Genomic DNA, 24832 nt, shown 5'->3' with positions numbered 1-24832 from the left:
AAAATCCGTGATTGGTTACTAGTTAATTGGACGTCGTTCATTTCTTCGCGGGGGAGTTTTCTTGAAACTTTTGCTTATCTAGTGCTAGTAGAAGACGATTGTTCAAGGATACCAAGTACGTCGACCCTTCAAATACATTTATTGGAAAAGCAATTTGACACGATTTCAAATACACCTGTCAGAGAATTATGCAACGCGAAACATTTAATAAAGCAAATCACGGCACAATGAGGCATCTTGTGAGGACTGAGGAGGCAGTTGTGATATCAACGATGTGCTCAAAAATTAGTTTTGTGAACAAGTACAAAACGCCAGGTAAGTGAGATGGAACTAATATGAACAATCAATGGAAGCAAAACATCGAGATGGCCAGAAGATCATTCTGCAGATCCATCCCTGTTAACAGCAGCCAATCCATTAGAGTAAACCCAGTTTTGACACGCGTTCCAGGGAGGTATGGTGGCAGTTGTAAGACAACAAATCCATGGCTGTCAAATCTTCAATCATCGTGGATTGGAATCCCATTCAAAAATAATCAGAACCGTCTGTGTTTGAGGTAGCGGCTCAACTAACGAATTGTCGGGGGGGGGGCTGCTCATCAAACTTCTTGTCAGTGGCTGGATTTTTTTTTTAGCTTGGGACTAAATTTAAAATTGGGGTGAGGGTTAGGTTGTCGCCGGGAAGGGGAGTGGGAGGGGATTCGCCAAAGCGTCTGATGCCATAACCAGGCACTGTGCAAAAATCCATCTGATTGTGAACCAATGTTTTCGTTTTTGTTTGCCTCAACATAATCGGAAAAGACAGGGGGTCATACCGTCAAGAACATACAGCTTGAAAAATGAACACATTGATGCAAACTGTATACCGGTGTGGATTTATACCTGAACTATACAAATCACAAAATGTAGTAGGCCTGACGTTTCGATCCGACACCATCTTTCTTAGAAATCTTTTGGGTAGACTTTACTTATAGGCCTATGGGATTTAGGTCTAGGTAAAATGGAAAATGATTCAGCTGGATTGATGATGTATCAAATGATCTATATGACATTTTCTATCTCAGTGTCAGCTCAGCAACTTCTTTGAATTGTATTGAACGCAGACCATACCAGGGGAATACGCTGACCCCAATTTTGAAGATCATCATGGCTGTCTTCAGGGGAAAACGCAATACTTCATCACGTCTCCCAGTCATCCTCAGTGAGTCACGCGCGCATCTTTTGAAAGATTCTTTCGCGCCTGAAACTAAAATTCCACACCTGTCGTGAATCTCAAAATGAACTTGGACGGAGTGCGACGAAATGCGGACCGCGTGCATCAATATTCCTGGATAATATTAATAGAGAATGGCACGGGCCCGCCGCGGTGGCACGTTCCGTGATATGATTTGATTAGTTCGTCGGTGATCAAATACCGATTCGGAAAAAAGGCGAAGCAGTGGAAGTGCCCTGCTGCAGGAAAATTGGTCATAATTTGCAAACATGACACCCTTCATTCTGTCTTCAAAGTTTGCGCATTCAGAGCACGATACAAATTTAATTATCTAATTTGAATGTTTTTTTCCCTTAACACTTGCTTATGGGTAAAAAGGAGTCAGCGTTTGAAGGCATAACTTTGGTATCATACTCTTGCGAATATAAACGAAACTTGCAGTTGTCAGCAACCAAAATACAATATTTAAACAAAGAGGGATTTACAGAAGATCAATTTTCCTTCTTTTCCAGAACATCCTCGGATAACATGACAAACATACCAACATACCTGTCGGCATTATAGTTTGGCACAGACTTCATGAAATAATGCCAGAGGGAAAGCTCATTGACATTGCTCAGGAGTCAAAGCTTACGTTTTGAAAATGTTCGTGAAAGCTGTCGTGTAAAACATCTGATGCAGATTAAGACAACTTTGTGGTATGTCAAATTTAAAGAGACAAATAGGGGAAAAGATACAAAACAATTTATTTAAAATATACATTTATGCATTTCTTTCGTAATGACACCACTTCATTATGGTTATGTGCAAGAAATTTCACACGAGGGCATTGATATATATGCGACGGTGACAGTTATAATGTAAAATGTCAGAAAGCTGCTTGGATTTTGGATGGTGAATGCTCCCCCCTCCCCCCCCCCCCAAAAAAAAAACAGTTTTACTATAACTGGAAGATGCAAGACATACTTGTTCGGACATCTGCAATGCATACACTTCTGCAGACTGACATTTTCTTTACCAACACTTATATGAGGTGTTCAAAGAAATGAGCTGAAAAGGCCCACTGTACTATTTTTTTCGGAATAAAAGGAATTGGAAACTTCTATGAATTGGCCACCCTGGACCATTTTATAAACAACCTCTTAGGCCTACTTCAGGCTTCTCCCTCCAAATAATCTATAGATTCAGCTGAATCACTGCCCTCCTGTCAAAGTTATTTTGACAGATTTTACACTTTCATGCATCAAGAAAAAAAAACCCGAAGGACTGTCCTTGTACTCAAATGTCCATGTGGTATAGCTGCTTGTCACAGCGGCAATCATCTTATTACTTGCTCCCTCCACTTCTTGGAAAAAAATCATTGCGGCACAATTCATCTGACAATTCGTTTTGGGAAAAGCTGAGGTAACTGCGTTTGCATCTTGTTGAGTCTAGAAAGCCAGTTTCAATGGCAATGGACTAGCGGTTCAGAATGTGCTTTATTTATGGAGAGATCAATGAACTTAGTCTGTTAATTTACTGGGTTCCTTGTTTGCCTGTTTGTTTGTTGGGGTGTTTGTTTGTTTGTTTCCTCCCTCCATTTCTGTACTGCATGGTACAGACAAAATGTAATCAACACTTTCCGAGAATCAAAATTCCACTTCTTATGATTATCTTAAGTCTCGCAAACCTCTGGCAAATAAGCAAGACCCAGATTCTAATAATTTCAACTACCTTTCCCATAAAACAGCCGAATTATGGAATTCTTTCCAATGCAGCTCTTGTCCAGCCTGCTCTCTTGAGACCAATCAACGCACAGCCGGCCTGGCTCCGGCCTCTCCAACAATCTCCATATCAATTTATGCTTTTATGACAGACGAGTCTCGTTCTCACATGATTAATTGTGTCAGCTTTGCCGGCTGAAATACCTTGGCATCCACGGAGCTGAACAGACCAGATGGTCTTGAATATGACGCAGTAGCCACATCCATAAGGATAGCATTTCTCAAGTTTCATATCACCCTGAGAGAATATTTTTCCAGCCAATTTCTAACATAACATTTTTGTTATGATTTCAGATGCATAGGCCTGAGAATTTTGACACCGGTATCTGTTAAGACTTGTACATGAGAAACTTTGTCCTCCATGCACAGGTTTTTTTTTTCCAACTGAGTCTTGGTTGGCTGTGTAAAATGTCAAATAATTCTCAAATCTTCAACCATTAGTACCTACCTGCCTTCTCTCTTGAACTTTTCAGCCGGCACTGTAGATACTACATAGAAAGGAAAACAGAAAATAATAAATTGTTATCAACTCAATTATTTTACAAAAATCATACATTTCAGAGATACTTAACTGCAGTTGAAATAACTACAAAATACTTCCCCAAAAAAGAGAAAGGATGTCAATCCCCTCCAATATTTAAGCCAGGGATGAATCTGAATTATCATTTGAAAGCCGAATAACTGAAGAACTAAAAAGATGAACTCAACACTGATTCTTTTAGTTTCTTGTTGCTGATGCTTACGAGGTGCTGAGTAAATGCTCCTGCTGTATTTGTGAGGTGTATCTCAGTGTTAAATGAGTGTTATGCATTTTCCATCAATTACTGCAGCTCAACAGAGCTACTTTCAGTAATGCCAGTGTGGTTTTTTTTTCAACCCATGTTTAAACCTTTCTCTTTTGTTATACAGGGTGAGTAAAAAAGAAAGTAACCTGGATTAATGATTTGTTTTGGTTAAAAAGCAATCAAATTTGATACACCAATGAAGTATGTCTTAAAAAGAGCATTTTCTTCTGCTCATCTGGGAAAAAAAAGAATAACTGAAATTGATCTATGCTATCAGAAAATATGCATGTGTTACTAACAGAACCTATAGCTGCCCATGGAATGCCATTGGAAGCTGTTGAGCTGAGTGAGAATTACAGATTACGCACAGGCATTCAAATGAGATCTTAGTAGTTTGAGTCAAGTTTAAAACAATATTTTTACTGTCAGTTTTTGTGTTTTGTATAATTATGAGGAACAAGTCAACACTTCTTTCTGAAATATTAATGACGATTTTTGTCTGTTTTCCTTTTATTTGCAAGTTTTCGTTCATTCATGGAGGTGACCGACATCCATGTTTCACTGTATTTAATAAGTATTCATCAATTCGTAGAACAGTAAATGATCAGTGGTGGACAGCTGAATTTTGTGATATTTTTATTAAAATAGACATAAATTGGGAATAGAGTGCGCAAATTAAGTGAAATGTTCACAGTTACTTCTACTAGTCAATAACATGTACTCTATCCCTATGTAATTTTTTTTTTATGAAATGGAGCAAGGCGCATATTTTTATAATATTTTTGTTTCTAATTCAGTCAGCTTTTTTTACTCGACCTGTAGACCTGATTTTAACAACGGCTTCTCTTTTCTAATTGTTGCCAAAGTAACTCGAGACTGACCCTCTCACTATATTTTGCATTCTGAATTTTTGCCCACTTGAATCTTTGCACACACAATTTTTTTTCAAAGGATACAATTTGGACATGATGTTCAGTTGTACACCTGTACTTCCACTGCTCTATTGCCAGCCATGTTAACTAAAACACAGGTGGATTGCATCTCCCCAATTTCTTGACATGACTCATAACACACCAAACACACTCCAAAGTGGGTCAACCCATCCAGTGCTAATTGGAAATTTCCCTCCTAAACTACAGAAACAATGTCTGGCGCCTTCCTGGAACCCAACCCAGCGTTTTTTATTGGCAGGAATCTTGATTGGATATAGTTGCTGTTGACAATTTTTTTTTTTTTTTACTTTGGTAGCTGAGTTGCTCTTAAATATCTAGAAGTCAGTTACTATCATGACAGCACTGTTATGATTTATCAATCATCAATGTTGTAAAAACGTGATATTTCTCATTCTCATTCTCCACAGACAGACTCCAGCAGACTGTATGAGCACATGAACATGTACTTGCAATAAAATAAAGTGTTGCTGCCCTTCAGGATGTTTGTTGCAGTATTTGCTAAGTTTAAATAAATACAAACTCCCACGTGTGTTTTCAACTGTCACTATTTGTCTATACAAAAATCTGGGTGACTACATTTGGTGATTATAAAATGTGTAGAGTATTGGTACAGCTTATAAGTTAAATGTGTGACAGTGAAAGAAGATGTTAATAATCAAAAGTCTTCGAAATATGTCACAAAAACCAGGGAGAGCTAGAGGGATCAAGCCACGACAGACGTCTAACAGATATTTCAAAAGGGCAATTTGTTTTCTTTAGTACTCCTTTCTGAGTGATGTGGATTACTGTTTCAGAGCATACTTTGATTAAACTTTGAAATGTGATGTTACTCTCAAAATATCAGTAAACAGGTCAATCACAATTCACAAGCCGCATCACAAGTTTGGCCGAATGCAACATGTGGATGAGCAGTGACAAAAGAATGCCCAAATTGTCAAGGTTAACAGATTAGCTTGTCACTTGAGACTGCACTTGGAATGTGATTGACTTGTGAAGATTAAACAACTCAACTCTGCAAAATAGGGCTCAACCCCTCCTTCAGACATTTAAAAATATATATCTTGTTTGTAACAAAAACTAAACTGTTTCATTATTTAAAAAAACAGCACTAATTTATGGCTCAGTTTAAACTCCATATTTCTTCCCTTCTATCACCAGCTTTTTACAAAAGACATAAATAAAATCCCACTTTCTTTGGCTCATTTAAAGCCAGAAATAAACAACCCTGTTGCAAGAAATAGACAACAGAGGGCGCTATGCAAGAACAACCTGGCACAAAATTCTGCCTTGCTTATTGAAACTGGTATTATGGGAAAATGGACATTCATCGCCACCACAATGACTTTCAAACAAGACAGGACAAAATAAATCCATACATGTGACAATGCCTGTCAGATTTATATTGTGTGGTCATTACCCTCATCATCTAAATATCTCCATACCTGTTGGTCAGAATTCAAAAACAAAATCTGAGGAATGTGTTTTCATGGCATTTTTCCCCCTTTCTTCCAAATCAAAGATAAACAACGTTTGAAAAGTGTGAAAAAATGAATGCCAGAAAAAGCAAGAATGGAACAAAAGCTAACCTAGCCACAATCCAGACGGGGGAAATAACACTCCCATATTTTGACCAAATAAGCGACTATAAAAGGCCGTGTTTGGATTAAGCCATGTTTATGCTAACAACTTCTTGGGGGACAAAAACCCAAGACTGGACAAACAAATTTGGCTAAAGCCCCTTTCATCCGATGACAGGCTGGGGCCGGGCTTATTTTGCCCGATGGGTAGATGTCAGGAATGGGGAAGTTTTCGTTTTGGTTAGGTCTGCCCACAGCTCGGTGTTTGGCTAAATAAGCCAAAGATGTGGTCATCCCAATACAGGACTGGGAACTTTAGTTGTCAATCTTTCAGTGGCCGGATTGGGGTCTGTAGCCAAATGGATTTGTGAAAGGAGGAGGGGGTCTATAATGTCCTTAAAATGGGCAAACAAGGACACTTAAAAACAGAAAAAGGAAGATAGAAATTCAAAAAAAAAGAGGGAGGGGAGGCAGGACACTAACTATGGGGGGTCCTGTTCACTGTACATAAATAGTGAACAAAATGGACCAACAAACAAACATATAAACAAACTCAAAACAGACTGCAGCAGAACAAAAAGGATGTCCAACTTGAGTTTCTTTGCTCTTTTTAAGAAACCTCAGATTTGCAAGTCTAAAAAATTACCATCAAAGGAAGAAGAGTGAGTGGCTATCAAACATAGTTTATTTTTTTAATTCAATTATAATATTGGGCATCCTTATTGTGATATCCATTGTCAGACTGGAATTTTTGTTGCTGAGTAACACAATATAATGAGGAGGGACTAATCAGTTGTAAGGCCAGGCTGTCTTTCAAATACCCCCATTAAAAGAATATCCAGTTCTTGGAAACTTACAAGAAAATGTTTTCGCCACCCTTACAATAGCAATTTGGCTCAGGAGCTGTCATTCAATGTCAAATCAATCACAAGTGTGTTTATATAGCAATTTAGCCAGAAAGATGTAAAAAGGGCCATTAGGTGAGGCCTTAGCCAGTCTTGATGGACAAACTATATCTACAGGTTCTAAGAAATCCAAGGTCTTCTGCCTTTAGGCATATGGAGAAAGTACTTGAAAGATTTTGCTTTCTTATTGATTGTTATCAGATATGTTTCAGTATGACATACCTACCCTGCCGTTGGCTGCATTGTGGGAATTCAAAGTAGTAGGAAAATGTGGACAGAGTTGTTAGGACTTTCGGCTGTCCCCATAAAGATTTTGGTCCCGCAAAACTTATCACAACCAATGTGTGGTCCTCACAATTTCTGAACAAGTATGTATTTGCATGTCTGCTGGGCGACTCGTTTGATCTATTTTAAAGTACATGTATTTTACTCCCAAAACACACTTGATGAATGAACCATTTTCTGAGCTGAAAAAAAAACCTAAAATGATTGTGACTAGTGTCAAATTACTCCCCATAAAGTGGAAAAAAACAATTAACAGAATTTTTTTTAACAGTCTCAAGACAGCGGGCAGTTGAGTTAAAATATATTCGTACAAGAGCATCAAAGTTTAAAAATGATGAATATAAACATTAATGACCCACTGAACTCAACCATTGCTATGTCGTAACTGACCTACAGGAAACTTTTATACAAGCATGGGGTCTGCTATTCAACATCATAACAAATCACTGCAAGGCGACAAACAAACAGAATGTTTCCTTGTTTGACATATGTACCTTTTAAGTTTTAACCTGGTACAACAGCTTTTCAGGAGGTCTCTGTGGGTCATCCTTGTGGAATTTTTGGCAGGACATAAATCTGTCCTCTGAGCATTCAAGATTTTTTTCTTTCTAGTTTTTGGTAACCACATTGGTTTGGTATCACTTCAGATTGACACCATACCTGTGGTTGTGGGTCAGTGATGAATTGTTTAAATTTGGAAAGGCAAATTGGGGTCACGACACTCATGTGACCCCCTTGACCCCATTTTCACTTAACAGACCAACATCAATCAGTAAGCAGTATTTGTCGTCCTCCCAGAGATTCAAGCCCAAACTATTGAGAAGAAACCATAAATTAAGATGAAAAAGTAACCCCCCCAAAAAAACATACACAGGAATAAATTGACAGCAAGGATTGAGACTCTGAGTTTTTTTTGGATTGTGGTTAAGAAAAGCCCAACATAATTCATCCACAAAAAAAAAAATTTTGTAGGTTGAAAGAAGATCGAGGGAAAATGCCAGGATTTCATAAAGATTGCTCCTTTTTAAGTTAAGAACAGTCTCAACAGATTTAAAGATCAAGGCAATTTAATGGAAAGCTTCCCGGAGTCAACTGTCAATGTAAAAAATTTAAGAATGGGAATTCCGGAAAAAGAGTCAAGTTATATCACTACAAACTCCTTCAAGACAGTGCAGAGCACCAGGTGCATTTTGTTGCTGAAATGAAACAACAGAGGGCGCTATACACTTTTCACGGTGGGAAGAGATTGGTTATATATAACTGTGGAGCAGAGTGAACACTCACTGCATATGTTTTGCTAAAATATGATCAGAACTTGACAGCGGAAAATTAACACTCACAAGTCACACAGAACAGAAATGGCGAAAACAAACAAAACTCGTTTAAACATTGTGTGAACCCGAAACTGTGTGAATCATAATTGCATGATATTACTGATACATTTAATTAGAAAATTCTAAGAACTTTAGTTTTTGATTTTTACTGCATCAAGCTTAAAACAAAGGAGAAGAATAAACTCTGAATCAAATAATCCAAAGCAGTATCAGATCCAGGGAGTGCTAGTATAATTACTATGGAATGTCAGGGCTGACATGCAGGCATGCAAATTGTATAGAATAAAAAAGGGACACTTAAAAGAAGAAGAGTTTATCAAACTCCCACTGCATCCACAAATGCAATTCATCACCGAATCTATTTATCAAGATTGTTTCCTTACAAATGCATCAGACCCGTTTGTTCAACCTATTTACAACAATCTTGTGTGGCTATAGATCTAATACACTGTCTTGAATGCGGTATAGCTGCAAATTGAGGTGACCCTAAAAGAGGAAGATACAAAAACTGTGGCAACGACAGTGTTGGGGATGGATTACAATTTTGTTTGGACAGTGTCTACTCTGTCAAAACAGAACAATTGATTGCACTCATTTCATCACCTACAGGAAAGCAGCTTTCAACTTCACCAGTTTTTTTTACCACCTCCCTGAATATATGATGGACCAGGTTTGCACAGCGATATATATTTACAACACTGATCTTTTTTTTTAAAACAGAAGAGTTCTTCAGTTATTCTCTTCTTGTTATCTTCTTCACTCAGTGCCTGTTCTCTTTTGAGAAAGCCTTGGTTTCATTACCAGGAAGAATTAAAATGACATGAAAAGTTTGTCCTTTTGTAAAGGTAAGTTTCGGGCATTGCCTCCTGTACTGGCCTAAATCATGCCTTTTATTGTGATCCACTTATTTTCAAGAGGAAACAAATGTTTTCAAAATAAAATTCTATTCTTAAAAATATATATATGTATGAGTCCCAGGTCACATATCCTAAGGCTTACATAGCCAAATTTCAAACTCATCAATGATCCCCCCCCCCCACAAAAAAAACATAAATCAGTAAATAACAGTTTAAAAATAACAAAAAACACTTAACCTGAAAACATGTAATAACAAAAGTAACAAAATTCTGTTAAGCAAAAGAACTTACAAACCCACTCTTTCTTAAAGGGAATATACATCATTTGCTTTTGCTGTAATTTTCAGAAATGGATGGAATTGGGGGGTTGGAAATATATAGCAAATATAGTTACACTGACTTTTTTGAGGTTTTGGGTTCGAAAATGCTATAAAAACCAAGAAAAACAATCATTTTCCTGTAGTCTGATTCCCTGACTCCATTTAAGAAGAAACAGAGCAGTTTACATACATTGGGGAATTGTAAGGTCAGGGAACCAGTCTAGCTGGCTTGTACCCGTCCATAGGTGTGTAATCGATTACAAACAAGTGCGATGGTCAACTGGGGCCAGTATATGGAAAAAAAGCCAGTTTTTTCCAACGCTGATCGGCCGATCAGCGTTGGAAATTGATACAAAAATACCACTTTTCTTGAAAATGACAGTATACCAGGTGCCATGATTTTACAGGATGCTTTACACTGTCATTCACTAACAGACCAGCAAGGTATTTCAAAATGATTTGGTAGTTTTATTTTTTGATGTTTGCAAATGTTGTATTTTCCCTTTAAGCTCACATTCAAAAACAAGTCACACCCAGCCTAATACTGAGATGTCGTCCATTAAGATCTCTTTTGCAAATTTTCATATTTTGTTTATACTAAAAGCAGATGTGCCACTTATCAACTTGAACTTTGACCCCAAGACAGACACAGATCATAAAAATCTCTGCGGAATACAACGCAAAATCGATCACTGCAGACCGTGGTAAACATCCTGGCAAGTGGTTTCACTCCCAAATTCTAATGGTTTATGGGTACATGTATTTTTAGGCTCCCCCCCCCCCCCCAAAGGGCTTGTAAGGTTCAAGGCAAGATCTTGTCAGAGGGTGAGGGGTACAGAGGAGGGGCATATCCAGGGGGACATGAGGGCGTGCGAAGACATTTTAGAAAAAAAAAGAAATGGAGAGAATGTTAAATCAGGGTACGGAGATGGGTATAAATCACAACCAGAAAGTAATACCACAAAACAAAAAACACCAGCAGAGCACATTATTTGTGCTCTGAGTCTGGTTAAAGTATAAGACCTTTAGATCCAATTTTAGTCAATAATGCTTACAATTTTAGATGTTCTGCCCAAATTATACTCATATTCACATATATTGCATATGCATGAAGAAATATATTAAATGAATTCTTTGAATAAAACATATCAAAAGTTTCAAAGAATCCTCCAAATTATAAAATAAATTATTATAAAAACAGTTAAAGCTAAATATGGCCAAAATTATATTGCAAATCACTGATAATACTAAAAAGGATGTGTGCTAACTTACACACAAAAAATATGGTATAGACTACCGAAATAACAAAAAGAAAACAGCCAAAAAAAACCTGTTAAAAATGATCAATGAAAAAAGAGTGTACATCCTGATTAAAAATCTGTTAAAAAATAACATCTCAAAAAATTACTACATGAAAGGGAGCTATTTTTGACATTTGCAAAATGGAGGGCTAATGCATTATAAAATGGCACGACATTTAAAGGATGGTTTATGTGGGCAGACGTACTCAGAGCAAGAACCCACTAAAAGTCCCAATGGCATTGGTGTTTACAGCAGTTCTAGGGAGGGGGAGGGAGGGGGATGACGTTGAAAATTGGATAAATGGCAACCTTTCTCATCGAAATAGGGACTTTTCTCAACAAAAAACTGCATGTTTTTCACTTGTGGGAAAAAAGTACCTATTTTGTGTGATGTGCCATCTGGGATTTCTAGTTGGAGACTGTACACATAAACATAAGAGAGCTTTGATTCAAATATTGTTTTTTTAGTCAACTTAAAATGTTTGCTCAACTTTTTGTAATCCTGGTTTTTTTTAATGAAGTAGGTGAACATAAAATTAATGTTAAGGAAAAGATAGCATTTGCTGTGATACCCAAGTTTTATGTTTAATTTTACAATGCTGAATAAACTTGAAAAAGTCAATCCTGGTTTGTATCTTGAGACTGTAAGCATAAACATTATGAGAACTTTGATTCAAAACAAACGCTTTTTTAAATATTTTTTTTGACAACTTTACAATAGGTTTGCACAACCTTTTGTACTTCTTGATTTCAAAATGGAGTAGGTAAACATAAAATTGACATTTAAGGAATAAATGAAATTTGCTGTGATACCCAAGCTTTATGTTTCTTTTTACAATGCTGAATAATCTTGAAAAGTCATTTTTTTTCTCTAACAAGAACTTGCTTATTTCATGAGAGATGAAAATTGAGTCCAATGGAAGGGCCTTGATGTTCAGAGTGAAATTTAATTTCAATCGAATAGATTGGTTTCCACCTAAACAATCTCTCTGTTTTTTAAACTCTGTCCACTTTGTCTAAATTGTCTTGTCAGAACTTCCATTGTGTGACACGGTGAAATCTGTTGGATGTGAGAGATTTAGCTATCTGCAAAACTGTGAGTTACACGTGAATGCAATGCATAATAAAATGGCATGACATTTGAAGTCGGGATGAACCGATACACCTGAAAGAAATCCTGGATGGACCGACACTCATTGACTTTCTAATGTACCCCCGCAACCTTTTCCAATATCCCTCTCTTGTCAAGCACCCACTTGGTTCCCGCTTTTTTTTTTTCTATTTTTTTTTCCTTTTATGTGATTACTTTTGTATCAATTGTGACATTACTGACAGTTTCAGTTGCTGTTGATGTTACTGCTGCAGGGAAAAACTTTGAAAACCTTCAACGAAAATTCTTTCCGAATGCAAATTAAAAGACGCAGAAATCCTCCAAGATATGTCTCATTAATTTGGCTTCCGCAGTGGCCACACGGGTACGAACTGTTTACAAAATCGCCAGTAATCAGAAACCTCAAAAGAATATGTCCTTGTTAGAATTAATTGCGGATGTACCATATACTGCTCATATTTGTTGATCTCACCCCACACAGAGTCTCTAGATACCATGGCAAAAAGTACAGTTTTGACAGCTTGGATTCTGAACAACAAAGAACTGGAACAATCATACCTGGGGGAAAATAGATGCATCTTTGAATGCGCTGAAACTAAAAAAAAAAAAGAAAAAAAAGAACAGCTTTCCTTCTTAAGATTTGCTTCTTAAGACGTGGCTGGGGGCTAGGTGCGCCCAGGTACTCAAAAAAAGGTGTATTCTTTAGGGGGGATTGTGAGTACTTACTGCAAGATGCCCCAGATTGATGGTGTATTATAGAAGGGTTTGTTCACCCCCTTATACATTTTTGGTCAGCTTTCAAATTTCTAGACAGCTTTCAAGATGACCACTCAAGCAGCGTTGACATTTTTCAATGCCTGGATTTTTTTAAGGGGTTTTCAGTTTCACAAAACGTGGCTGGATTTTATGTCACTTGATACTTTTCTTCACTTGCCCACTCATTTGGATAAATTCAATTTACTTTCAAGTCCTTTAAGAGTCACTTTTTTTTTTACAGAAGCAGGATGTTTTTCAGACGAATGAGACGATGCTGTCTGAAACTTTTTGAGAGCTTCAGAATAGCCAAAGGAAAAGAACAGCATCAGAAATATTTACAATTTATCTTTATGTCCATTGTCAAGCAGTGTTCAAACTTTTTCTAAAAATGCCTTGACAGAAAAAAAGTGACTGTTTGAAAAGAGGGTAGCTGAATATTTTCCGCAAACATTTGTTTAAGGGGTTACTTCATATCAAAGATACTTTCCCATAATTATAAGGAAGGAGAAACACACACTGTTTCAAATTGGCTTACGAGTCGGAAGGTGTTAGCTACAATTTTGATCTGATGGAGTTGGGCCCTCCTGGTTTTCATTTTTTTTTCATGTGTTTTATTACATTTTAGTAATCTGAAAGAAATTACTAACTGAGTCTATGTTTGCATTAAAGGGAGGCTTACCTTGTACTTTTTGGGTTTTGTCCCAATGCTCCATGCTTTACTCCGTTCAGTGTCAGGAGAGCTAAGCGGCGAAGACCGTGGGCTTTTCCCCTCCGTAGGGGAGTTCTCTCCGGACCGCGTTACCTGTATTCTGGGCACGTGGCCAGACCAGGCAGAGGCTGGAGACGAGGCAGCTCTGGGTCTCATGTCTGGGGAGAGGTCACCTGTGCCGTCCATGGATACTCCAAGATGGTGATGGCTACTCCGCGGGGTGACCATCGCAAGCATGCGACGGAAGAGAGGCCGCGGGGAGGGCGAGCTTGGGGAGCTCGGACTCTCGTCAGCAGCGGAGTCTCTGCTCTCCGCCATCTTCAGAGTAGCTTGCCGCCTCTTCCTCCTGGATGAAGGGGAAAACAGACAGATACATTTCTGCTTGATGTAACTCATTCTAGATATCCGAATCAAAAAGTCAATACCAAACAAATGTCATAACTCAGACTGGACTTGGTAATGTTATGCCAGCAAGGTGGATATGCTTGGACAAAGAAAGCCTGTATGAAGCGTGTTGTTAGTATCGACTTGGCTGACTGAAATGATTACATTCGCAGGGCGACTGGGTCCTATTTTTTTTTTTTGCAAGGTGAGGTAAGAGAAGCAGCCATGTGGAAACCTCGTCAGCCGTCTTCATGAGGGAATCATCATCTCTTCATGCTCCGTCGGCGCCTCTGGGTTTGACCCACAACAACACCATCCCTCTACGCACAACTGTTAACCCCTGCTGTTTTCAAATTTCACAATTGATTTTTTTTGGCTTCCTGTGCGCCTCCATAACTCAGACACAGACTGATTGAAATTACAGGTTGCAAATTTTCATAATATATAAAACATTTCTTTGCATAATGCATGGTACTATTCTGTGCAATTAAAAATATTATGTATTATGACTGTACTCTTCTCAGAACAATTGCTTACTGTTTAAGCACCTGATTTGTGACCATTTTCCCATAACTTAGTTATTGCAAAACCATACTTATGGTGGAGTGCCTTGCCAAGAAAAGAGACCTTTGTGGCAATGTTGGGAAAATCATCTAGCAACATAAAGTGATGGGTAAAACAGACATTTTGTTTCGAAGCTGCAAATGATATGTCTTCAAAGGTAACTTGATCTAGGCCAAGAACGTGATGCTCTCGAGTGAAGAGAGCTTAACATGCATGTAAGCACACCGCTGGAAATTCGGGCAAAGCTGTTTAGGTTTTCAAGATTTATCTAAGAGGTTTCTGAGACACAATGCAGCAGTGAACTCCTTGCATTTGCTAAGTGCGACCTTTTCTCTTTGTCCTAAAATCTACCCTTCAATAAGAATAATTATATAAGTTTATAAATATTAGAAGTATTAAGATGAGTCCCTCCGGTTCTTTTCAGAACCACACATACTCACAAAAGAGATTTATTCACATGGTGCTACCACAAACTTATCTTGCCTTAAGAAGTATTAAGTTAATGGGTTCTTAATTAACTAATGTCAATAGTATTGTATGTATTTTATGTAATCAACAAAGAATGAAATTTTGTTTCTAAAACATAAATATTTGAGATCCAAATTTAGCAAACGTTTTATCCAAGAAACAAAAAGGGTACCTTTGTACTCAAACAACAATTATTTTAAAAACTGCAATTTGTTCGTAATGACAACAACCTATACATGCACCGATGTTCAAAATATTTGTACCGCAAACGCAACAACTATTTTTGAAAATGTGACGTACTCTCACAGTTCGTCCTTTGCAAACGGAATAAATTACATATGTACTTTAGGATCCCGCGGGTAATTACGTATTCACCGCTTGTTACGTGGATTGTTATTCAAGTTGAAGGCCTGTAAGACATCAGCACACAGCAACAAGAATCAAGACCCGTGTAAATTCACCTCAAGTGTGACAGTGAAACATCCGTTCTACTTCTAAAAATATCTTCCTTTTTTTTTATCACAATCGAATAGAACTCAGGCAAATTTTTTACCCTTTTTGAAGTAGTAAACATGACCAAAATCAAATTGGAAGCCTGTCAGTTTTTATGAAAGTGGCTCTTTTTTTTCTTGACACTTTGAAAATAACTTGTTATACTATACAGTGCTGTCTTGCTTTTACTATTAGTGGAATTAAACAATTTTGTATGAGATACAGAAATGTTTACCAACAGTTTGTTGGACAATTTCTAAATTTGGTCTAAAAGTTCCCGAAATTTCTCAACTTTTAAGCGATGACTATAGAAATTACCAAAATTTCAAAGATATCTTGGAATACTGTACTGATTAAAAATTATGAAGTTTTACAAAGTAAATTACATCCTCTAAGATGGGCAATACTCGTTTTAACTTATTGTGAAAATCTGCTGCTTTGTTGCTCAAAAACTTAAGCTGGAAAAATCCAATGATGCTCTTAACGTGAAAATTATGTTTCATCATCTTTCTAATTATGTTTCATCTTTCTCACTGCCTCCCACATGATAAACAAAAGATGATTTTGATATTTTATTCACTGTATTTGTAAACAACACTGTATCTTGATGCTCCTAACACGTTTTGGTCATGTGCAGACTCTTAAACCAGACTGATCATTTCTCTATCGACTATGCACTAAGACAAACAAGTCAACCGATCCTCCAGCAAAACATCACCACCCAACTTCACACTGCAACTCCTGTATCAAAACACCTCCTAAGAGCAAAACCCCGTACAGGATATAAATTGTACAGGATATAAATTACACAAATATGCGGTAACTCTAACATTATGGTCGGATCAGATGACCAAACACTAGCCCCTGGGAAAGTGTACTTTAGGCAAACTGGAGTGATTTAAAATAAAAAAGCTGAGGTTTTGCATTTCTTGAGCAGCCCTACGAATTTCCCACTCCTTCCTCCCTGGAGGACTCGCATCAAAAATTGCCTCTCCCACAAAATCTGATTGTGAACTTTGATAAGACAAACCAAACAAGAAGAAAAAAATAAATTGAAAACAAACTCAAACAAATTTGGAAAACCTACGCTGCAAGCAATCAGTTATGAATCAATATTTGATTAGGTAATCTAAAAGTTGTTTTTGTCTGTCGAGGCTCAAATTTTTTGTTTACACATAATTGTTGAAAATCATGTTGTTTTTATGTATTTTTCTCTGCCCACTGGGACTGTTTTGAAGGGACAGTAGGCGATGGTTAGTTCTTTTAGAGATAAATAGGCTCCCTTTTGTTTTGATTATATTTGGTTATAGAAGCAAATTCCGATATCTTTTTTCCCACCTCTCCTGGGAGTTAAAAGTCATATAGTATTCTCCAAACTATTAAATTTGACCAAATTGGCATGCGTATCAAAATCCTCTAAGCTTATGAATACATAGCTGTTTACATGCATTTAAATCATTCAAACCACTTTTCCTCACGTTTGTTTTGAATAGACTATTTCCTTTAATACTCAAAATAACAGTTCACCATGCAGTGACGCATCGTGTGCACAAAGTCCATAGATGATCTGTCACTTCGTGGTGCACCCAATGAGTTAATTACAGTTCAAAAAAAATAGACAAACTGTAGAAAGAGAACATTTCATTTTTTTTAAATGCCAACTGAGTAAGGGACAAGGACAAGGCTCTTGACCTCTTTTAACATCACCAAAACATTAAGGGTGGGGCATTTCCTAGAATTCATAAAAAAATCATTTCAGAGACTCTGAAAATTACCAGCCGCCAGGATTGCAAAATCTATAATATAATATTCCATTAATTAATTAATACATTGTTGTACACAACCACAAGAAAAAGATGATTTTGTTGTTTAATTCACTGTAAACAGCACTGCATCTTGAAATGCTCTTTCAAGGAAATCTATATGCCTGTCTCTCTGGTAACTTCTGGGTTTTTTCTCCATATGCCTATTGGTTGTAAATGAAATCGTCAGGAAATTAAAAACTGATAATTTGATGAGCATGTGTGGTGTGTGCATGTTTGGGTTTTTTTGGAGTGCTGTGGCCTCGTATGGTCTGGAGCATGGAACTCAAGATATTGTGGGTAATTCTGCAAATGGTGGGTTTGAGTCCCGCCTGTGGGAAAGCAGTGCTTGTGTCTTTTGGCAAGACACTTTATCCCTACTTGCTTCTGTCCTGCCCAGGATGGGTTCCCGTGATGAGGGTAGAGGTGGCGGTTCTTTTTGAAGTGGTCTCTGAAAGTGCAGCATCTAGTTGTGTGCTTCACGATAAGGAGCTTGGATTATAAATATTGGACAGTTTACGGGCCTGGTGAACAGTGGTTATAATTATCATTACACATAAGTGCTATGACATAAGTTAATCTGTACTATCATAAATTATACCATTTTGGACACAATTTAGCATTAGAATTTAACTATAACTTTGGGAGACATGTGGATTTAGGGAGGCATTTCAATGTCTCCCTAATGCCTCAGCCCCTATTTAAAAGTAAAAGTTTACTGTCACAAACAGGCTAGATCAATTGCTCGCGGTCCAGTTAAAGGAAAGTCAGAAAAGAATGTTGTGCTTAAGTCTATGGGTATGTCTCCCTGATGGTATATTTTTTGGTTATATTTTTCGGTTATGTTACAAATTATTATTATGAATTGCAATAGGCATATCCGAAAGGGAAAAATGGATTATGGCATTGATAGGTGGTGATGTCCATGTGGCATTAACAAAGAGTGATTTTTAAAATAATCATGTCTTCTTCTGTTTAATAAAGACATGCATTTTGAACATGAGCCTCTCGCACTGCGTTGACCCCCGGTTACTGGTCAAAGCAAAATTTCTCCAGCGAGAGCTCAAGAAATGAGCCGTCTCCGAGAAATGAGCCATCTCCAAGAAATGAGCCGTCACCGGTGTCCTTGAACAGGGCAGCGGGTACCAGTGAACCTGATACAATTGCCCATGGTTGGTCAATACTTACGATGAAGCCAAGGGGCAGGACTTAGTGCATCACTGGCTGATCTTGTTATGAAAAGAAAACATGTCTCCTGGCGGACAGGAAAAAGGTTTCTTCCTTACTTGACAGGTCTTGTCAGGCAGGTGTTTCTAATCTGTTTTGCAAATAACTGGGATGCGATTATATTTCAGAAAAAAAGTTTTAACCAGCTGATGTTAAGATTGTCTTTGCCAACTGTCTTTTTTAAATCATTGTTTGGGGCAAAAATATTATACTGTTAAATTGGTGGCTCGTTTACACTAAAATTCCTAACAATTGCTAACAACTGTCCTATCTTTGGCAACAAGACAAACACTGCTCAAAAAGTTGCTTAAAGTTGGTCTACTGTCTAACAAAGGTAGGTAAGAGATAAAGATGTATTATCTTGACGATCCAGCACAACAAAAAGATCCTCCCCCCCCCCCAAAAAAAAAAGGGAAACAAAGCCCAGCCATGAATTTAATTTCTTTATGTTTTAAATGAAAAGTATGAATAGTATGAGCATAAAAAAATGCATACTCAAACAAGTTTCTAAAAGTAAAACCCCACCTTCTGTTTGCCTCCCCCCCCCCCCCCCCTCCTCAACCAACCAACAAATAAATACTTGTTCTGTAGTTGTTGGGACTACACACGAGTTGTCCCATGGTACTATGGGGACCGAAGACACTGTGGGGACAGCAGAAAGTCCCCATAACTCAGTCCTAATTTGCCTAACAATAAAAAACCTCCCCATGACGCGGTGACAGCCCGCCCACACAAAAATACCTTGGGAGAAACACGACTGCCTTTTTAACATTAGCATGTCATCCATCTACTGAGGAAAAAAAATCTTATTTTCTTAAGGCATCAACTTGGTTTCAAATTTCAGAAACACTATGCTACAGTGGAGAACACTTGAAATGTTTATCTGCACTAAGTCGTAAAACACACATCCGAATCCAATGATGTTGCACCGTGTATCTCATATCTTGCAAACACAAAGAACTTTGCTAAAAAAAAGTCACTAACATCAACAAAGTTTGTATGACTTCACTGTGAAAGTGAAAATCTCAGAGATTCAAATGGACTGTTTGGCATTGCCAGATTGTATATCCTTTTAATATTATCATACCCTTTCCTTAATCAAAGGGACTAAAAAAACAGGGTGAGTTTAACCATGGTCCACCACTCCCGTTACAACCACTGCTTTCAGGAAAATATTCTATTTTTTATTAATAAACAAAACTGTCTTTTAAAACATCTCACTGGCAAAACTAAGCAAACTGAGGTACAAACAATTTAAAAACACAATTCAAATTCATATCTTTTTCCTTGGCTGCTGACTATAATGAGGCTTGCAGATAGAAAACAAGTGATGAAAATTTGAATATCTTTTCTGCTGCTTTATCCGTTTGTTTGTTTGTTTGTTAGTTCCTTTCTGTCTGTTGTTTTCCTTTCTGTCTGTTTGTGTTTTTTGTTTTTGTTTTTGTTTTCTTCATCTAAAGATTGACATATGCAAACCTTACTCTCGCTCATTCACCATGTAAGCTATTTTTTTTAAATCAGACTACAGGTGCTTCTTTGATACTTTAATTTCTCAACCTGCTGAAAAATATCAATAAAAAAATTGAAATTTAATCTTGAACAAGGCCAATGCTTTGTGCCCGTGAGTGCAGAAAAGCCGCAATCACAAAAAGCACAGACGAGGTTCTACCATATATGCATACAAATATTTAATTTGCAGGTGGCGAGGTGGACAGTGATTGCAAAATGAATGAATGTGCATAGGACTAGCCGGCCACGCAGAGACACAACCTCCGGCAAAATAATCATCAATTTCTCCCCGATGCCCCAAGTGTTGCCAAATAAACCTCGTAAATCGGAACAGCTTTTCCCTTTTTTTTCATTTAGCTTAATGGGTATTTCGCGAGACAGCATGTCTGCAAATCCCGTTTGTAGATGGATAGATAGATACATTTTTATTTTTAATTTTTAAATAATAATAATAATAATGACGCTTATATAGCGCTTTACACGAAATATCTCAAAGCGCTTCACAAATCATAAAAGATCTATAAAAGACAGAGGTATTTGACATTTAAGACATGTGTTTTGCCAAAATCAAAATATTTTGAAATTCATAATTGATGTTCACTCAAAGTAAGATACATGATGCACACTTTTACTTTGTATTTAGGTATTTATTTGTTGGGGTCGGTGATTTTCCAATTATTTTTTAAGACAAATAACAATTGGAAATCAGATATTATAACTGACCATAGCAGCTTGATTTTACCAGCAACAAACTAATGACTTCATCAGGTAAGTATTTATTTGTTTATATCATCAAGAGGAGAAGTCATTAAAACAGACCTCTGTTTTTCTACATCAATGCCCAACCATAAGTATCCCCCTTAACAAATTCAGCAAAACATGAGAAATGTAAAAAATTAAGTTTCAATTCCCTTCAGTGATCTAACAAAGATTAGAGCACTGTATCAGTGCTACAGACTGGAAGGACTTGTAAATAATTTCCACCTTTTTTATCAATTACAGAAAGTTTGTTACAACCAATGGTTCAGATTCCATACTGCACAGATGATAGGCATTTACTTTATTATTCTTACAAGTTCCTTCTTTAATATCTGATGGTATAAAAACAATCATGAAGTTCCTTGTTTTTATACAAGTTCCTTGTTTTTATATCTGATGGTATATAAACAATCAAGAAGGCTCATTCCAAATACTGCAATTGAAAGAAAGATTAAGTTTTTGGCTGAAATCCTAACTATTAAAGTGAGCCTGTGAATTTGTGTTTGTAAAAAGAAATTGGCAAATGTTGAAACCAATATTAGAACAGAAAGCAGTATAAATGAGCACACTGCTTAATACAGGTCCAACCGGGGTCAACCCGATGTTTCCCAATACCTATGTTCCTCAATACCGATGTTCCCCAAAATCCTTAGGATAAGGGTTAGGGTTTAGGGTATGGATTTCGGGGAGCATCTGTATTGAGGAACATAGGTATTGGGGAACATAGGTATATGCACCCATCCAACCTCTAGAAAAAAAACAAGTGACCAATGATAGAATGACACACGATGATACAATACATGGTAAATGTCCCAAGTCAAATGGTTTTCATCAGCTTACCTTTGTAGTCTGTATCAACTGTAAACAGCTTGACTCAGAACTGGGCAAAATACAGAAGAGTGCATTAACTTATGCACTGATTCATTGCATCTCTTGCTACATACATCATTGCTGGTTCAATCACTGCTTATCACTAAACGCTGTGCATGATCCCCGGGATGAAATGCTTTTTGAAGCCAACAAAACTGCCGAACATCAAAACAAACTCATTCAGTTACATCCGAAGCTTGGGTGGCTTTCTGCAAGAACCATTAGACCATTCCTCCCGAGTCCTTTGGTGCGGTAGAGCATTTTGACAGTCACTTACACCAGGTAACCTGTTATGACCCTTAGTGCTTTAGGCCACTGATGATGTGTACTGTATGTACTCTGTTCATATAGTGCACCATCTCGCGAGTCTGGCATATTCAGCAGATGTACTGATGATATCCAATCTTGAGAGCTTAAATTTGGATAAAGTCTCGGTGCGTTCTGATGTACACAGGGGAAAACTGGGATACATCCATGCCTGGCCGTGCCATTTCTCCGAATGTGCAGAATACCACTGGGTCAACAACCCACACTGAAGGCTGCTAATGCAAGGAGGAGAAAAGATGCGGTGAAACACTCGGTGATGCGGGAGCTATGGTAACACCATCATTATCATCAGCAGCATCAGCTGTGAGCTTGTACACGTATATTCGTGTGGGGCCAAAACGTGACTACTCAATCCAAACGGTCCGGCGCTAACAAGATTTTACACTTTTTCCTAATCAGCTCAGCTGTGCTCATTACTTCTACGAAGGATTTCAATCTCTGTTTCCCAAGTCGGGAAGGGTATTTTCAAGCGACGGTGATTGCTCGAATGGCATTTCAGCTATGAAGGCCTCTCTGTTTTACCAACTTGTGCAGGAAACAAGACGACGTGTACTCAAGGACGATGAGGATTTGATTTGAAGTCACCACTGGCAAAAAACTCGGCAAGGCTTTACAATATTAGCCAGCTCAAGCAATCAGGAACGAAGATAATGTTACCGTTTCCTCATGTTTCCCAAGCCACTCTAAACACTGTGTGCACACACACAGCCTGTGCGAATACTACACAAGAAATCAATGCAATAAAACGTTGATACTTCAAACAATGGCTTGCATAATCACCCACAGGCTTAATGGTATGTTCCTAACCTTACCTCTGTTTTATGGCTTGCTGCAAACAGAATTACATAATGTAATTTCGTTTGGTTGACCAAAAAAAATGTACAAAACTTTTCATTTACATTGTAGTAAAACTAGAATGCTGAGCTTACAATTTAACAAATTTTAACTTGATATGCAATGTTACAATATGCATTAGAAATTGAAATGTCTTGTTCCAACATGATCACATTGTAGGCCTACATTATTTTTCAGTTTTATTGCAAATTTGATTGACTTTCTTCCCCTTTCTCAGAGTCTTTGAATAAAAAAACACCTGTATTAATGCATAAATTCAGGACAAAGATGTACATATCGGCAGGTTCCATTGACAACTTGGGGGAAGTGGATCAAATCCAAAAACTGTAACCATGGCAACAAGGAAGTGGAGGAAATGAAAGCTTATCTTTGGATCGAAAAAGTGCCAGCTTGGTCTTCCAGGACAAATGAACTGTAGAAAGATTGACCTGAGCAAGGTCAATTGAAATATTTCTTGCATAATAATACCCCCAAATTACCATCCTGTATTAGTGCTTTTTCATCTGTTAGTTGATTATTTCTCTGATTTTTGTAAAGAGTCTTGCCATTTCATGTGTTCTTCCCTCAATGTGCAGTGCTGCCTTTAGCTAAAATTAATAACGAAAAGCATTAATTTCAATCATTGAGGTTTTGAACATCTTTTATTATTATGATAAATAATTATACTTCCTTATTTTTCTTAGGCACCGTGAACAACAGGGAAATGTTGTATCACAAACAACTGTGATAAATCTACCGTTGTAATCTTATAAGCCTCTGTACTAATGACGTCACACTTTGTTTACGTGTGTGCTTTTTTATGGGGCTACGAAACCGCGGTCCCCACCGGGCTCCCATAAGGAAGCACATGTGTCATCACTACAGGCTTATTTAATACACGTGTAATTTCATTCATCGTTCCTTGTGTTATTTTAGCAGTAATGCAAGGCCCTCTCTGAAAAATCTGCATGGAGGAAAAAATCAATCTTTTCACATAAAACTACTGATGGCCACACATTTCCTACTGTAGATTTTGCAGAACACAATAATGGAAATAATTCCAATAACTGACGATTAGGTTGGCAATTCTAATTTGGCAAAGCATAAAAAATTGTTTTGAGGTAATTCTCCATGGTAGTATGCTACTAAAATACTTGTGAAAAAAATTATTGCGTACAATTTAATTACCGGTTCTCTTACAATGCACTGAAAACATTATTATCAGTTAATAATTCTATTTTATTTTTATTTATTTCATTTTGTATTTGTTTATATATTTATCTATTTATTTTGTTTTACCAACAGATGAGTATTATTAAAATAAGTTTTATTAAAGCTTGCCAGAAAAAGAAATAATGCTGTCTAAAATAAGATGTACTATCAAAGGTACTTAAATATTCTGTTTTATTCTTGACACACTTTGTTTCTTGGCCCATCTGTATCTTTAAGATGGAGACAGAAATAATGTTGTTGTCAGGTGACACATTGAAGGTATCACACGTCCATGTGAGTGGGCAGTTGAACGGAGTGCCTACGTGCTGTCCTGCAGGTAGACGTGCCTTCAGTCAGTGCCTCATTAGGTTGTTCCTCATTGAACTTGTTTCAAATTATTACTCAAAATAAGCAACACAAAAAGGTCTGTACTTTGATTGAGCACAATTTTTTTCTGGTATAATGGTCTGTCATTCAAATCTTTTTGTAATGACCATTAGACTTTTGGTTTGTCAT

General features: G+C 37.3%; 1 protein-coding gene across 1 annotated transcript; it reads right to left on the bottom strand.

The window, feature by feature from the left end:
- Positions 1-3412: 3412 nt before the first annotated feature.
- Positions 3413-23005, bottom strand: LOC119727204. The gene is made up of 3 exons (XM_038199065.1): positions 21914-23005; positions 13839-14214; positions 3413-3463 (listed from the first exon to the last, which is right to left on the bottom strand). Exons 2-3 carry the CDS (start codon positions 14184-14186, stop codon positions 3413-3415), a joined length of 399 nt encoding a protein of 132 aa, XP_038054993.1. The 5' UTR covers positions 14187-14214; positions 21914-23005.
- Positions 23006-24832: the final 1827 nt, after the last annotated feature.

This window comes from Patiria miniata, unplaced genomic scaffold (assembly GCF_015706575.1).
Source record: "Patiria miniata isolate m_02_andy unplaced genomic scaffold, ASM1570657v1 HiC_scaffold_20, whole genome shotgun sequence".
Classification (NCBI taxonomy): domain Eukaryota; kingdom Metazoa; phylum Echinodermata; class Asteroidea; order Valvatida; family Asterinidae; genus Patiria; species Patiria miniata.
Note: the sequence above shows the minus strand (reverse complement) of the source record. Positions and strands in the feature narration are given on the sequence as shown.